Source organism: Mytilus trossulus, chromosome 7 (assembly GCF_036588685.1).
Source record: "Mytilus trossulus isolate FHL-02 chromosome 7, PNRI_Mtr1.1.1.hap1, whole genome shotgun sequence".
In the NCBI taxonomy this organism is placed as follows: domain Eukaryota; kingdom Metazoa; phylum Mollusca; class Bivalvia; order Mytilida; family Mytilidae; genus Mytilus; species Mytilus trossulus.
This window is the reverse complement of record NC_086379.1, coordinates 32,289,067-32,306,154: the sequence shown is the minus strand read 5'-3', so window position 1 is coordinate 32,306,154 and position 17,088 is coordinate 32,289,067. Positions and strand designations below refer to the sequence as shown.

The window sequence follows — 17,088 nt, the reverse complement described above, 5'->3', positions numbered from 1 at the left end:
CTTGTTTACTATTCTGGACAAAGAAAGATAACTCTAATTAAAAAAAAAATGCTATTTCACAATATTGTGCAATTAGATATTTCTTGCCATTGCGCAATACTGTGCAATTGAAAAGACTTGCTATTGCACAATACTTAATATAATAATTTCAGATCCTGATTTGGACCAACTTGAAATCTGGGCCCATAATCAAAAATCTAAGTACATGTTTGGATTCAGCATATCAAAGAACCCCAAGATTTCAATTTTTGTTAAAATCAAACTAAGTTTAATTTTGGACCCTTTGGACTTTAATGTAGACCAATTTGAAAACAGGACCAAAAATGAAAAATCTACATACACAGTTAGATTTGCAATATCAAAGAACACCATTTATTCAATTTTTGATGAAATCAAACAAAGTTTAATTTTGGACCCCGATTTGAACTTGAAAACTAGGCCAATAATCAAGAATCTAAGTACATTTTTAGATTCAGCATATCAAAGAACCCAATCAATTCATTTTTTGTCAAAATCAAACTAAGTTTAATTTTGGACCCTTTGGACCTTAATGTAGACCAATTTGAAAACGGGACCAAAAGTTAAGAATCTACATACACAGTTAGAATCGGCATATCAAAGAACCCCAATTATTCAATTTTGATGAAATCAAACAAAGTTTAATTTTGGAACCTTTGGGCCCCTTATTCCTAAACTGTTGGGACCAAATCTCCCAAAATCAATACCAACCTTCCTTTTATGGTCATAAACCTTGTGTTTAAATTTCATAGATTTCTATTTACTTATACTAAAGTTATGGTGCAAAAACAAACAAAAATGCTTATTTGGGTCCCTTTTTGGCCCCTAATTCCTAAACTGTTGGGACCTAATCTCCCCAAATCAATACCAACCTTCCTTTTGTGGTCATAAACATTGTGTTTAAATTTCATTGATTTCTATTTACTTAAACTAAAGTTATTATGCGAAAACCAAGAATAATGCTTATCTGAGCCCTTTTTTGGCCCCTAATTCCTAAAATGTTGGGACCAAAACTCCAAAAATCAATACCAACCTTCCTTTTGTGGTCATAAACCTTGTGTTAAAATTTCATAGATTTCTATTCACTTTTACTAAAGTTAGAGTGCGAAAACTAAAAGTATTCGGATGACGACGACGACGCCAACGTGATAGCAATATATGACGAAATTTATTTCAAATTTTGCGGTCGTATAAAAACAATTAACTAAACGCCAGAGAGATAAGAAAGTCTGATATGCACAATTAAATCAAATTATATGCATTAGCGCATATGTTGCTCCTTGGTGGTTTTTTTTTATGAAATAACATGTTAACAAATTGTACAACTTCTAAATCACATAGTTTAAAAACAAATTGTACTGCTTGCTTCACTGGTAGACCACTTGCTTAACAAAACTGAATAGGTATATAAAAAAAAAAATTTCGCTCGATAGCCCACTTTTTTGGAGCTTTTGTTCCAAGAACTTTTATATAAATTGATGTGGCCACATTAACTATGAAGTAAAAAAAAATATCCTGGAATGGAAAGTTTATATGCTATAATATTTTATTTAACGGTCAAAACATAAAACTATGCGGCATATATTATTTTTACATATTATTTTATATATACATTTATGTCCTGAACTTCTACAAGTTTGAACTTATTTAAACTAAAATGCTATACTACCCCTTGCTTCACTTTGGGTCTTTCTCAGAATTCAAAATTCACTTCAACCATGTGTGTATATAATGATAATATTCCCAGATATGTCTCTATGAGATGAAACATAGAGATCATATCTAGGAACAAGTATGTAAACAAAACAAGATATCTATGAATATTATGTATCTGCCCAAAAGAGGTGTGGTTTGTGAAACAGGTGTATTTATTAAGTGCAACCTATAATAGTTGATTGTTGAATGCTGTAAATACCATGATTCCGATTGAACCCTTGTACTTTATCTATGAGCAGTCAACATGCCCAATCAAACTAAGTTCTAACTCTGTCTTAATGTTGCGCTTTTTGGCATTTTGTATTAATACTTTCATAAAATTTGGAAACATGAAAAAAAAAAAAAAATTTCATGACAAAATGTTGCTCTGGATACTGTATTTTGGCCATAAAGAAGTTTCTGTCCAAATCTAGGAAAAATAGAATAGTTTGACAATGTTATTAATGATAAAAAAATCTTTAAACATAGACTGTCAGAATAAAAATGTTGAAGCTGACAATTAAGTTGGAATAGCTAAGGCTCCTTGTTGAAGGCCGTACATTGACCTATAATGGTTTACTTTTTTTTAAATTGTTATTTGGATGGAAAGTTGTCTCATTGGCACTCACACCACATCTTCCTTTTTCTATTATGCTTTGCTTTCACAATATAAATGATGTATGCTCTACAAAAATAGTGACAAAAGACTGCATTGCCTGTTTATACCCTATGAAACAATTCAAATTTGAAAGATAAGAAATTTTGAAACTATTTTTTGGTTGATTTTTGTACCATATGATAGAGTTACAACTGAGAAAGTAATAAATTAAATTTGTAATGAAAAAAAAAATGTTTAATTTTTTTTTGAAAAGACATTGTATTATTTTAAACTGACTTTGCAGGTTTTTCTGCTACAGCTTTAGTATAAGTCTTGATAAGGTCTGTTAATTCTTCTGTAGTCTCCAACATCTGTACCACACAACCTGTCTGAAGCTGGACCTCAGCACAAGCCTGCAAATATAAACTATATCTTAACAATAAAGCTGGACCTTAGCGCAGCTCTGCAAATATTAAGAGTGCACTCACTGAAATGTCTCGACTTCTTTACTTACCATTGATATAATTTTGATAGTCTTAAATATAAAGCTTTACTTTTAACTATCACATAAACTTAACATGATCCAAGAAAATGAGGTCACGGCCAAATGAGAAATACATGTACACCTTACAATAATTAAATACTCTAAAATAAAGTTCAACTATTGCTTATAGTTTCTAAGAAAAAGATTTAACCAAGATAAGAGAACACACGCTGAAATGTCTTGCCTGCTTGACTAATTGTTGATATTATGTTGATAGACCTAAATATAAAGCTATATTACAACTGTCACATAAACTCAACATTAACCAAGAAAACTAAACATTGATCAATGAACCATGAAAATGAGGTCAAGGTCAGATGAACCATGCCAGGCAGACATGTACAGCTCACAATTCTTCAGTACAACAACTATAGTTGACTTATTGCTTATAAATTAAGAAAAACAGACCAAAACACAAACACTCAACACTTAGCAATGGACCGTGAAAATGTGGTCAAGGTCAAATATAACCTGTGTAACAGACATATAGATCATCAAACATTTCCATACACCAAATATAGTTGACCTAATGCATAAAGTATTAGAAAAATAGACCAAAACTCAAAAACTTAACTTTAAAATTGAGAATGGAAATGTGGAATGTGTCAAAGAGACAACAACACGACCAAATAAAAAAAAAAACAACAGCAGAAAGTCACCAACAGGTCTTCAATGTAGCAAGAAATTCTCGCACCCGGAGGCGTCCTTCAGCTGGCCCCTAAACAAATATATACTAGTTCAGTGATAATGAACGCCATACTAATTTCCAAATTGTACACAAGAAACTAAAATTAAAATAATACAAGACTAACAAAGGCCAGAGGCTCCTGACTTGGGACAGGCGCAAAAATGCGACGGGGTTAAACATGTTTGTGAGATCTCAACCCTCCCCCTATACCTCTAACCAATGTAGAAAAGTAAACGCATAACAATACGCACATTAAAATTCAGTTCAAGAGAAGTCCGAGTCTGATGTCAGAAGATGTAACCAAAGAAAATAAACAAAATGACAATAATACATAAATAACAACAGACTACTAGCAGTTAACTGACATGCCAGCTCCAGACTTCAATTAAACTGACTGAAAGATTAGAATTTCATCATATGAACATCAGGCACAATCCTTCCCGTTAGGGGTTTAGTATCATACCATCATAACATATATGAGAAGAACATAACCCGTGTCATGCCAACACCTGTTTTTAGAATAAATGTGTTTAGTTCCGACGCGAAGACCTTATCAGTGACTCAATATTAACGCCAAAATATGCAATCTTTAATGACTTGACAACAGTATCGTAATTATATCCCTTCTTAATAAGTCTATTCAAAGATTTTGTAAGTTTCTGAGGTGAGTACTGACACCTTTGTGCTTTATAAAGAACATTTCCATAAAAAATTGGATGTGAAATACCTGAACGTATAAGAAGTCTGCATGTTGAGATATATTTACGAATGATGTCTTTATACCGATGATAAAATTATTAAATGTTTTGACTAGTTTGTGATATCGAAAAACCCTGGTGTAATAATTTTTCAGTAATAAATAAATTTCTCTCGTTAAAATCTAAAACATTGTTACATATACGAGCGAATCGTACAAGTTGAGATAAATAAACACCGTAAGATGGTGACAAGGGAACGTCACCATCTAAAAACGGCTAATAAACAATAGGAAATGAAAAACCATCCCTTTTATCATAAATTTTAGTATTCAGCTTTCCGTTAGTGATATAGATATCAAGATCAAGGAAAGGGCAGTGGTCATTGTTAGTATTAGCTTTATTTAAAGTAAGTTCAGCAGGATAAATTTCATTAATATACATACTGAAGTCGTCATTATTGAGAGCCAAAATATCATCCAAATATCTAAAAGTATTATTAAATTTGTTTATCAGATGTTGTTTTGATGGGTCTTTGCTTATTTTTGTCATAAATTGTAACTCATAACAATACAAAAAGAGGTCCGCAATAAGTGGTGCACAGTTAGTCCCCATTGGAATTCCGATAATCATACGATATACGGAATCCCCAAAGCGAACAAAAATGTTATCTAGTAAAAATTCAAGGGCATATATAGTATCAAAGCATGTCCAATTAACATAAGTTTTTTTGTTTATTGCTACTAAAAAATGACCTAAAAGAGTTTGAACATACATATTCACATTCTGATTTTTTGAATGCCCATTAATTAGGTGTGTGAATTTTTTCTTAATGAGAATGTGAGGCAAAGTGGTATACAGGGTAGAAAAATCAAAACTTTGAACAGATTCAAAATCACCAATATAAGCATGCAATTTATCAAGTACTTCCAACGAGTTCTTGACACTCCAAAAGTAATTTATTCCACTATTTTTGAAGGCCTTATTTGAACAATTTATTATAAGGTTTTTAATTGTACCAAGTGTGCTGGTAAGAAGAATAGACAATTTAGTAGTTGAACAATGGCTTGAAGACGAAATAAATCTATATTTGTAAGGGGTTTTGTGTAGCTTCGGAAGCCAATACATAGTTTGGACTTTCATTGTATTTGGCTCTACTGAATTAAAAAAAGAGTCCAAAGATTTTTTGTCAGCTTTTTCCCGTTTTATCCATTTCATACAGTAAGTATGGAGTGAGTCGTGGATGATATTACGACACTCATTCCAATTAATAATTGATGGGGGATGATATTTAGGTCCTTTACTGAGGAATGATTTTGACCACTAAACCATGAAAATGAGGTCAAGGTCAGAAGACACCTGTCAGCCAGACATGTACACCATACAATTATTCCATACACCAAATATAGTTTAAGAAAAACAGACCAAAACACAAAAACTTAACTATAACCACTGAACCATAAAAATAAGGTCAAGGTCAGATGACACCTGCCAGTTGGACATGTACACCTTACAATCCTTCCACTCACCGAATATACTAGACCTATTGCTTATAGCATCTGAGATATGGACTTGACCATCAAAACTTAACCTTGTTCACTGGTCCATGAAATGAGGTCGCGGTCAAGTGAAAACTGTCTGACGGTCATGAGGACCTTGCAAGGTACGCACATACCAAATATAGTTATCCAATTACTTATAATAAGAGAGAATTTAACATTACAAAAAATTTTAACTTTTTTTTTCAAGTTGTCACTGAACCATGGAAATGAGGTCAAGGACATTGGACATGTGACTGACGGAAAGTTCGTAACATGAGGCATCTATATACAAGTATGAAGCATCCAGGTCTTCTACCTTCTAAAATATAAAAGTTTTAAGAAGTTAGCTAACACTGCTGCCGTATCACTATCCCTATGTCGAACTTTCTGCAACAAAACTTGCAGGCTAGACAAAAACTAAACATTGACCAATGAACCATGAAAATGAGGTCAAAGTCAGAAAAACCATACCAGGTAGACATGTACAGCTTACAATACTTCCATATAACAAATTTAGTTGACTGATTGCTTATAGTGTAACAAGAAAAACACAAAAACATAACAGTAAGCAATGAACCGTGAAAATGAGGTCAAGATCAAACAAAACCTGCAAGACTGACATGTACATCATAGAGTATTTCCATACATCAAATATAGTTGACCTTTTGTATATAGTGTTAGAAAAAAAGACCAAAACTCTAAAAACTGATCTTTTGACCAATGAACTATGAAAACGAGGTCAAGGTCAGATGACACCTGTCAGTTGGTCATGTACACCCTACAACAATTCCATACACCAAATATAAAAGACCCATTGCTAAAAGTATCTGAGATATGAACTAAACCATGAAAGCTTAACCTTGTTCACTGATCCATGAAATGAGGTTGAGGTAAAGTGAAAACTATCTGACAGGCATGAGGACCTTGCAGGGTAATCACATACCAAATATAGTTATCCTATGAACTTTTTTTTCAAGAAGTCACTGAACCATTAAAATGGGGTCAAGGACAATAGACATATGAAAGATTGAAATGTCTTAACATAAGGCATCTATATACAAAGTATGAAGGATCAAGGTATTCTAACTTCTGAAATATTAAGCTTTTAAGAAGTAAGTAAACGATGCTGCCAGACCTCTATCCCCATGTCAAGCTAAACAAAAAAGGCAAAATATACAATTGTCTTTGCTGAAAAGTGATTAAATAATGAGGACAGTCCTCATGGAATTGTAATTTCTGTATGATATTAGTTCTGAGCTTGAGATCAATGTAAGGTTTGAAATAAAAAGAATGTGTCCCTTGTAAATGGATGCCCCATCCGCACTATCATTTTCTATGTTCAGTTGACCATGAGAAAAAGGGTAAAAACTCTAATTTGGCATTAAAATTAGAAAGATCAACTCATAGGGCACATGTGTACTAAGTTTCAAATTGATTGGATTTCAACTTCAACAAAAAAACTAACAGACGAAGGAACGAACAGACGGCTAACGGACACATAGACCAGAAAACATAATGCATAATAAATGGGGCATAAAAACACAGTTAAAAATCATTAGGTAATATATCCAGGAGGCATTAATATGGTAATCAGAGGGCTCTCAGGATTATTATACTATACTGGAGTGTGAATTTTACTACAGGAAAGGGATTTATACATCTACAGTAGTTAGATTACAAAGGCATTCCTGAATCTAAAGTAGTAAGGCTATAAAGGCATTCATGAAACTACAGTAGTTAGACAATAAAGGCATTCCTGAATCTACTGTAGTTTGATTACAAATGCATACCTTAATCTACTGTAGTTAGATTACAAAGGCACTACTGAATCTACTGTAGTTAGATTACAAAGGCACTACTGAATCTACTGTAGTTAGATTTAATACAAAGGCATTCCCTAATCTCAGTATTTAGATAACAAAGGCACTACTGAATCTACTGTAGTTAGATTACAAAGGCATTCCCTAATCTACAGTATTTAGATTACAAAGGCACTCCTGAATCTACTGTACTTAGATTACAAAGGCATTCCCTAATCTACAGTATTTAGATTACAAAGGCACTCCTGAATCTACTGTAGTTAGATTACAAAGGCATTCCCTAATCTACAGTATTTAGATTACAAAGCCATTCCCTAATCTACAGTATTAAGATTACAAAGGCACTCCTGAATCTACTGTAGTTAGATTACAAAGGCATTCCCTAATCTACAGTATTTAGATTACAAAGGCATTCCCTAATCTACAGTATTTAGATTACAAAGGCACTCCTGAATCTACTGTAGTTAGATTACAAAGGCACTCCTGAATCTACAGTATTTAGATTACAAAGGCACTCCTGAATCTACTGTAGTTAGATTACAAAGGCATTCCCTAATCTACAGTATTTAGATTACAAAGGCATTCCCTAATGTACAGTATTTAGATTACAAAGGCACTCCTAAATCTACTGTAGTTAGATTACAAAGGCACTCCTGAATCTACAGTATTTAGATTACAAAGGCACTCCTGAATCTACTGTAGTTAGATTACAAAGGCATTCCCTAATCTACAGTATTTAGATTACAAAGGCACTCCTGAATCTACTGTAGTTACTGTCAATTCAGAAATTATTGCGTGCATTTATTTTTGCCATTTTGTCAGATTAGACAAAAATGTGTTTCAATTTTTGTGATATTGATAAAATTCTGTTTAAATTTATGTAAAAAATGTCAGTTTAAATTATTGCTATTACAACCCTGTTGCAATTTTTCTCAATAATAAAAAGCATTAACTTCTGAATGTACAATAGATAGCAAAGGCACTCCTGAATCTACTGATGTTAGATTATAAAGACAATACTTAATCTACAAGCATAAGATTACAAAAGTACTCCTGAATCTACAGTAGTTAGATTACAAAGGCACTCCTGAATCTACAGTACTGGTAGTTAAATAACAAAAGAACTCCTGAATCAACAGTAATTAAATGACATTTAGGTACTCCTAATAATATACAGTAATTAGATTACAAAGGAACTCGTGAATCAAATTTCAACTAATTCAAAATTCACCTCTTCAACATCAATACGTGTTACAATAATATTGATATTGTTTTTCTTCTTCTTTGTTTGTGAACTTTCTCCAGTGGCTAGAACAGCTTCTCTGTGTTGTCTTTGCTTAATGGTCTTCAAATCTCTGAAAACAAGAGTGCACACGCTGAAATGTCTCACCTTCTATACTAATCATATATATTATGTTGATAGTCCTAAGTATAACATGTATAAAGCTTTATTACAACTGTCACATAAACTTAACATTAACCAAGATAACTAAACAAAGACCAATGAACCTTGAAAATGAGGTCAAGGTCAAATGAACCATGCCAGGCAAACATGTACAGCTAACAATGCTTCTATACAACATATATAGTTGACCTTATTCTCATAGTTAAAGAAAAATAGACCAAAACACAAAAACTTTACACTGTGCAATGAACCCTGAAAATGAGGTCACGGTCAAATAAAACCTGTGCAACTGACATAAAGGTCATAAAATATTTCCATACACCAAATATAGTTGACCTATGGCATATAGTATTAGATAAAGACCAAATCTCAAAAACTTAACTTTGACCACTTAACCATAAAAATGAGGTCAAGGTCACATGACATCTGCACCTTACAATCATTCCATACAACAGATATAGTAGATCTATTGCATAAAGTATGAGAAAAACAGACAAAAACACAAAAACTTAACTATAACCACTGAACCATAAAAATGAGGTCAAGGTCAGATGACACCTACCAGTTGGACATGTACACCTTACAGTCCTTCCATACACTGAATATACTAGCCCTGTTGCTTATAGTATCTGAGATATGGACTTTACCACCAAAACTTAACCTTGTTCACTGATCCATTGAATGAGGTTGAGGTCAAGTAAAACCTGTCTGACAGACATGAGGACCTTGCAAGGTACGCACATATCAAATATAGTTATCCTATAACTTCTATAACTTATAATAAGAGAAAATTCAACATGACAAAAAATCTAAACTTTTTTTTCAAGTGGTCACTGAACCATGAAAATGAGATCAAGGACATTGGACATGTGACTGACAGGGTGACGTCGTAACATGAGGCATCTATATACAAAGTATGAAGCATCCAGGGTTTCCACCTTCTAAAATATAAAGCTTTAAGAAGTAAGCTAACACTGTCACTGTCTGATCCCTATGTCGAGCTTTCTGCAACAAAAGTTGCAGGCTCGACAAAAACCATGAAAGATTAGTTATATTTCAGCATGTCAGAAATGTCTACTGTATACATATGTTTAATAAGAGAAGCTTCAATAACAAATGTTGATAAGAGAATTATACGGTTAGCTCTATTACAATGCAATACAATACACCTTTAAAGTGTAAGTATCAATCTCTATCTCTACTAGTCTCTCATGACTTTGAATCAAATAGAAAAGTATCATAACCTTTTATGTGACCTGCATTAAGGAAGAAAAAGTGAGGTCATAATGCATATAACCTTTTTTCAATTGAATTTTAATAAATATACCAATTGAGGAGCATTAAAAAACAAAATTTATGAAACAGATTTGGCTTCCATAGACAAAATAAATGAATACTCCTTAAATATTACCGGAAATATTTTTCCAAACCAATGACAGTAGGTGTGATGGAGATTCTTGGTTGCCTCTCTTGTACAATCTGTATATACTGTCGTAAAGTTGTCTTTCCATCACCTCCACCCTTAAATAAACACATATGACAGGAATGTTTTAATTCAATTGTATCTATTTGGTGTTTCCAACTTTTTAACATATATATTCAAGAAAGTAAATTTCAGTTAGAATGGTTAGATTTTTATATATCTATATTTGCCATATTTATCTGAATTTTGAAATATAATCTATGAACAGAACATGCTTGTAGAACAAGCACAAAAACACAAATAGCACTTGCTAGATAAGTACCTGTTTTGAATTTTCTACCATTTGAACAAAGTCTGAGACAGGTAAAATGATTAATGCTTCATCTTCTGTTACTTCTCTTTTCACAGTTTCCACCTAAATAACAAAAGAAAAACACTTACAAATCATACAAATTAGTAATTAAGTCTTCTTCATAATAGCAGCCTTAATATTAGAACCAAGTTATAAGTCTTGACCAGCAAAATTCTGTAATTCTTGGTTTGTCTACTTGTTATTTTTCTTTCCTCTGATGCTATGTCATCAGGGTAATATCAAATCAAATCAGTACTGAAATCAATGATTATTTTAAAAATAAGTACATATTTTACAAACTTAAATATAACAAGAGTGCACACCCTGAAATGTCTCGCCTTCTTTACTAATCATTGATATTTTGTAGATAGTCCTAAATATAAAGCTTTATTACAACTGTCACATAAACTTATAAAATTATCCAAGAAAACTAAACATTGACCAATGAATCATATAAAAATAAGGTCAAGGTCAGATGGACAATACCAGGCAGACATGTACAGCTTTCAATTCTTCCATACAACAAATATAGTTGACCTATTGCTTATAGATTAAGAAAAACAGACCACAACACAAAAACTTAACACTAAGCAACATGAGCAATGAACCGTAAAAAGGAGGTCATGGTCAAATAAAACCTGCGCAACTGACAATTAGATCATAAAATATTTCCATACACCAAATATAGTTGACCTATTGCATATAGAATTAGAAAAAAAGACCAAAACTCAAAAACTTAACTTTGACTATTGAACCATGAAAATCAGGTCGTCAGATGACACCTGCCAGCTAGACATGTACACCTTACAAGCATTCCATACACCAAATATAGTAGACCTATTGCATACACTGTATAAGAAAAACAGACCAAAACACAAAAACTTGACTATAACCACTGAACCATGAAAATGAGGTTTTGGTCAGATGACACCTGCCAGTTGGACATGTTCACCATACAATCATTCCATACACCAAATATAGTAGACCTATTGCATACAGTTTAAGAAAAACGGACCAAAACACAAAAACTTAACTTTAACCACTGAACCATGAAAATGAGGTCAAGGTCAGATGACACCTGCCAGTTGGACATGTACACCTTACAGTCCTTCCATAAACCAAATATACCAGACCTATTGCTTATAGTATCTGAGTTATGGACTTGACCACCAAAACTTAACCTTGTTCACTGATCCATGAAATGAGGTCGAGGTCAAGTGAAAACTGTCTGACGGGCATGAAGACCTTGCAATGTACACTATACCAAATACAGTTATCCTATTACTACTAATAAGAGAGAATTTAACATTACAAAAAATCTTAAATTTTTTTTCAAGTAGTCACTGAACCATGAAAATGAGGTCAAGGACATTGGCCCTGTGACTGACGGAAACTTCGTAACATGAGGCATCTATATACAAAGTATGAAGCATCCAAAGGCATCCACCTACTAAAATATACAGCTATTAAAAAGTGAGCTAACACCACCGCCGGATCACTATCCCTATGTTGAGCTTTCTGCAACTAAAGATGCAGGCTCCACAAAAATTCAAACTGTACTAGACTCTTTCATTATTGAAATGAGATCATCATAAAAGGAGTAGGGGCAATAAGGCCCTTATTTGGCCCACAAATTACTGCAAATTTCAAAGTTATCATACATATTCTTTAATTACTGAAAACTTGTCTAAGGTATACCGGTAAGGTACTAACAAAACCCAAACAAGTTTGACATCGAACAAGTTACCATGGCAACAAATCATAACCTAATTTTCATATTTTGTTAAATTTCATGATTTTTATTGTTTTTTCATCAAATTTTAAGTATATTTTAGACTGAAAAGTATGTGCGCACTCAAGAAAAAACTTTATATTTGGAGAGATAATGCCAATAGTTATAATATAGCTTTTGTTAAATTATTTTGTTGTTTCTCGGCTGCGCAGGGTGTTTCCACAACGGAAATAAAGTAAGAAAACTACATAAATTCTGTATTTTTCATCGTTTTTGTGAAAACAGTACATATTATGACGTCATCAGATAAAAATCTTAATATTTTACATTTATATTTCTTAACCCAATGCATTTCTAAACATTATGTGCCAATTTGAAATAGTTATCAAACATTTATTTTTCTTGGGCCAAAACTAGGCCTTAATGCCCCTACTCCTTTCTAAGATCTGTTCCATTAAATTTTGTATGCTTCCAGCAGCTATAACTTGATTTGAGTACAGTGATCTCTTAGCTATAACTTGATTTGAGTACAGTGATCTCTTAGCAATAACTTGATTTGAGTACAGTGATCTCTTAGCTATAACTTGATTTGAGTACAGTGATCTCTTACCATTAAGTACTACAAAGTGATCTTCATAACTTTATGTTATATACATTCTAAAATTTACATTTTATGATTTACTTGATGCTTGATGAACAGTAAAAACAAAATATGCAGTTAATTAAGACTACAAGTTGATAATAGAATGATACATTGATAGTAAACAAATATGTCAAAATTGGCAGAAAAGTATTAAAACAATTGTATACAGCTGTATACTTGCAACTTAGAACTATTTAGAAAATAATTTTTCACAAATAAAAAATGTATGAGATCAAAAAATTGACCGGACAGAATTGATATGGTCATCTCTATCAGATTTGTTTTATACTTCAGACTTTTAATTGATAGTTTTATATTGAGTTATACCTGAGTACCATTTTCTATCCATTCTGTTATCATTCTCTTCCATGATATAGTAAATGGAAATCCTTGTTCCTCTGTAACACAAGGTACCTTTAATTCTTCTCCCACTTTAAAGATGGCTGCTCCTAATCCACATTCATTTATAATGTGTGGATCTAAAACAATTTTCATAAACTGAAAAAAATAGTGTGATAGACATCTGTCTAGCTAATGATAACATTCATCTTATTGATAAAGATAGACCAACTTCCAGTTTGGTGAAAGATTTTGCTCAATGTTGTTGGATAATTGGGACACTGATATGAAAAATTTGTAAGGGTTCCGTGGAACCCAGTGTCTCGCCTACTCTTTTTGTTAATCGCAGGCTCCTCAAAAATGAGGAAAAAAATCAATAAATTATTCCCGTTGATACTATCTGACATTTGATTGTAAGAAGCTTCTGTCCAAGTTCAGTAAAAATCTAGGATAGTTCATAAATGTTTAAAAATTTTAACTGGAGACTGAATGTAATGTTAACTGGAAGAAAACCAATTTTCCTTCGAGATACTAGCTTTGATCATAAACATTAGCTTCTGCCCATGTTTGGTTTAAATCCAAAATAGTATAAGAAAGTTATTAAAATTAAAAAACATTAACCACAGAGTGAATGTAATGTTTCCCAGCAGAAAAACTAAGTCCTTTAAAAGTAAAATACAAAAAAAAGGATTTTTTTTTTTTTTACAAAATTTACTTCTGGGTACTATCTTATGATCACAAACAAGCTTCTGTCCAAGTTTGGTACCAAACCAGGATAGTTGAAGAAAGTTATTAAAATTTAAAAAACTTTAACAACAGAGTGAATGTTATATTTCCAGGCAGAAAAACTATGTCCATTCATAAGTAAAATACCTTAAAAAAAGAAATTTTACTTTTACAAAATTTACTTCTGGATACTATCTTATGATCATAAACAAGCTTCTGTCCAATTTTGGAAGAAATCCAGGAAAGATTAAGAAAGTTATTCAAATTTTAAAAACTTTAAACACAGAGTGAATATTTGTGGACGCCGCCGAAGCCGACAGAATGTAGGATCGCTATGTCTCGCTTTTTCAACTAAAGTCAAAGGCTCAACAAAAACTGCAATAAAAGCGATATATGCAAATAAAAATCATTCGTCTGTGTAATGTTGCGCCTGCAAGTTGTATTTAATCATATCCAATACAGAACGTGAATGTATGAAAATTGAATGAAACCCGCATATTTGATGATAGTGACTGCCAGGCCATAAAAAAGAATAGGTTTGTTTGCCCTAACCCTACCTACCCAGAAAAAGATGCCTACTCAAGTTCTTTTATTGTCCTGATTTGAAGAAGGTTTTTTTCTTTGGGCCAGGTGAGCTAAAAAGATAAAAATTTGGCTACAAATTAACAACACTTGGCCAGCACCGGATTTATCATTAGGAAAGGGGCATTCATGCTATGTTTGGTTTCATTCAATTCAGTGGTTCTTTAGAAGAAGACTTTTGTATGCATTTCCCATGTATAGGGTCCTATAGATGTTAAACTAAGCCCCTCGCTGGCAGCCATCTTGGATGATGGATTGGCTTCAAAGTTACAAAACTTGGTCAGCATCCATCAGGAACATTCATGCTATACTTGGTTTCATTCCATTCAGTGGTACCCTAAAAGAAAAAATTTGTATGTATTTCCCGTAGGGTCCTATGTTACACTAAGTCCTCCCACTGGCAGCCATCTTGGACATTGGATTAGTGACAAAGTAACAACACTTAATAAGCATCTCATTAGGAACATTCATGCTATGTTTGGTTTCATTCCATTCAGTGGTTCTTTAGAAGAATACTTTTGTATGTATTTCCCATAGGGTCCTATGTTAAACTAAGCCCCTCGCTGGCGGCCATCTTGGATGATGGATTGGCTACAAAGTTACAACACTTGGTCAGCATCTCATCAAGAACATTCATGCTATGTTTGGTTTTATTCCATTCAGTGGTTCTCTAAAAGAAGAAATTTGTATATATTTTCTGTAGGGTCCTATGTTAAACTAAGTCACCCCAGTTCTTAATTAAAATATTGTTTGTTAGCCCTTTTCCGACCCTATTTTTTGAAACAGGGTAGGTAGGTAGGTAATATATTGTATTTTTCTTTCCCAAAAAATAACTGACTCAGTATCTTTTTTTGTCATGGGTAGACAGGTAGGTATATTTTATTTTAAAGATACAAAATCTGCATATCATACATTTGTCTGTATTGCTTTTGTATGATTTTACTGATCTTCACTATTATTTAAATTTCTGGGACTATTAGTATAATAGTCGCAGGAAGTTATGAAAAATAATTAGCATGTAGAATGTGAAGTTAATTCATATGCACTACTTTTTTTCAAATATCAAAATATAGGGCTGTCTGGCATATATTTTCAACGTTTATATGCCTGGAACAGTTTTAACTTGCACTAATATTATGTACCTTGTACGCTAAACTCTACTAAAGGTTTATTACTATCATATATCTCCCTAGCATGGTTTGTGAAACAGCTGTACAATGTGCAATCTATATCATGTTTTATTCCGACACTCTAACAATTTTATCAAAATTTGAACTTAAATTATCAGAGATGTATCTGTGAAATAAAAAGAATGTTTGACTAGAATATAAAGCCACTGCCCAGCTTGTGGATTTCCAATTATCATCATCATGCAACCATTTGGAAGAGCTAAAACTAAGCATTTGTCTTATTTTACTTACAACCCTAGAGACTGAGTGTTTATATTTTTGTGTGTCCCGGTGTTTCCAATAAAAATCTACAAGACTTGAAATTCAATTGTCATGTATTTGACATCGTATTTATAAAATGGTCTGTGAAGAAAACTTCAAAGCAATTTTACGGCCAATTATTCTCCAATTTACAGGACTTTGGTTCATGTTAGATATAAATAAAATGTCAAAGCTGGTCAAAGGCAGCGTTAACATTATCATCCTGATCTACAGATCACCAAAGGCCATCCCTACATAGGATACAATGTCTGTTTACAAAATAATTTTAACACACTTCGATAATTTTGTATTGGATGAACTTTTTTACATGAACCCTGCTCTTCAAGTATAAAGACACAGGGCAACGTTGGTCATATAATGATTTCAAAACTTTCAACAAAGGTTTCAATCAAATGCTTTGAATTTCAAAATTAAGTATTGCAGGTAAATACAAATAAAAGATTTTCAGTCAGAATGAATTTATAGGGTTGGTCGGTAAAAGGCAAACAAACAATATTCTAATTTAAGCCCCAGATGTTGGATCTGCGACAAAGTAACAAAACTTGGTCAGCACCTCATAAGGAACATTCATGCTATGTTTGGTTTCATTCCATTCAGTGGTTCTCTAAAAGAAGTCATTTGTATGCATTTCCAATAGGATCCTTTGTTTAACTAAGTCCCCCGCTGGTGGCCATCTTGGATGATGGATCTGCTACAAAGTAACAACACTAGGTGAACACCTCATAAGGAACATTCCTGCCATTTTTAGTTTCATTCCATTCATTTGTTTTCTAGAAGAAGTTCAAAATGTAAAAAGTTTACAATGACGACGACGAACGCCAAGTGATGAGAAAAGC

The 17,088-nt window shown here is 32.8% G+C and overlaps 1 protein-coding gene across 2 annotated transcripts in view; it reads right to left on the bottom strand.

Annotated features, from left to right (window-relative positions):
- LOC134724953 (crossover junction endonuclease EME1-like) overlaps window positions 1-17,088 on the bottom strand; it is a 52,006-nt gene that overhangs the window by 25,817 nt on the left and 9,101 nt on the right. For both annotated transcript variants that reach the window (XM_063588368.1, XM_063588367.1), the window contains exons 4-8: window positions 13,482-13,652; window positions 10,750-10,842; window positions 10,416-10,525; window positions 8,831-8,954; window positions 2,609-2,724 (exon numbers count right to left, since the gene is read on the bottom strand). In XM_063588368.1, the coding sequence (XP_063444438.1) occupies window positions 2,609-2,724; window positions 8,831-8,954; window positions 10,416-10,525; window positions 10,750-10,842; window positions 13,482-13,652 (614 nt within the window). The remainder of the gene's footprint in view (window positions 1-2,608; window positions 2,725-8,830; window positions 8,955-10,415; window positions 10,526-10,749; window positions 10,843-13,481; window positions 13,653-17,088) is intronic.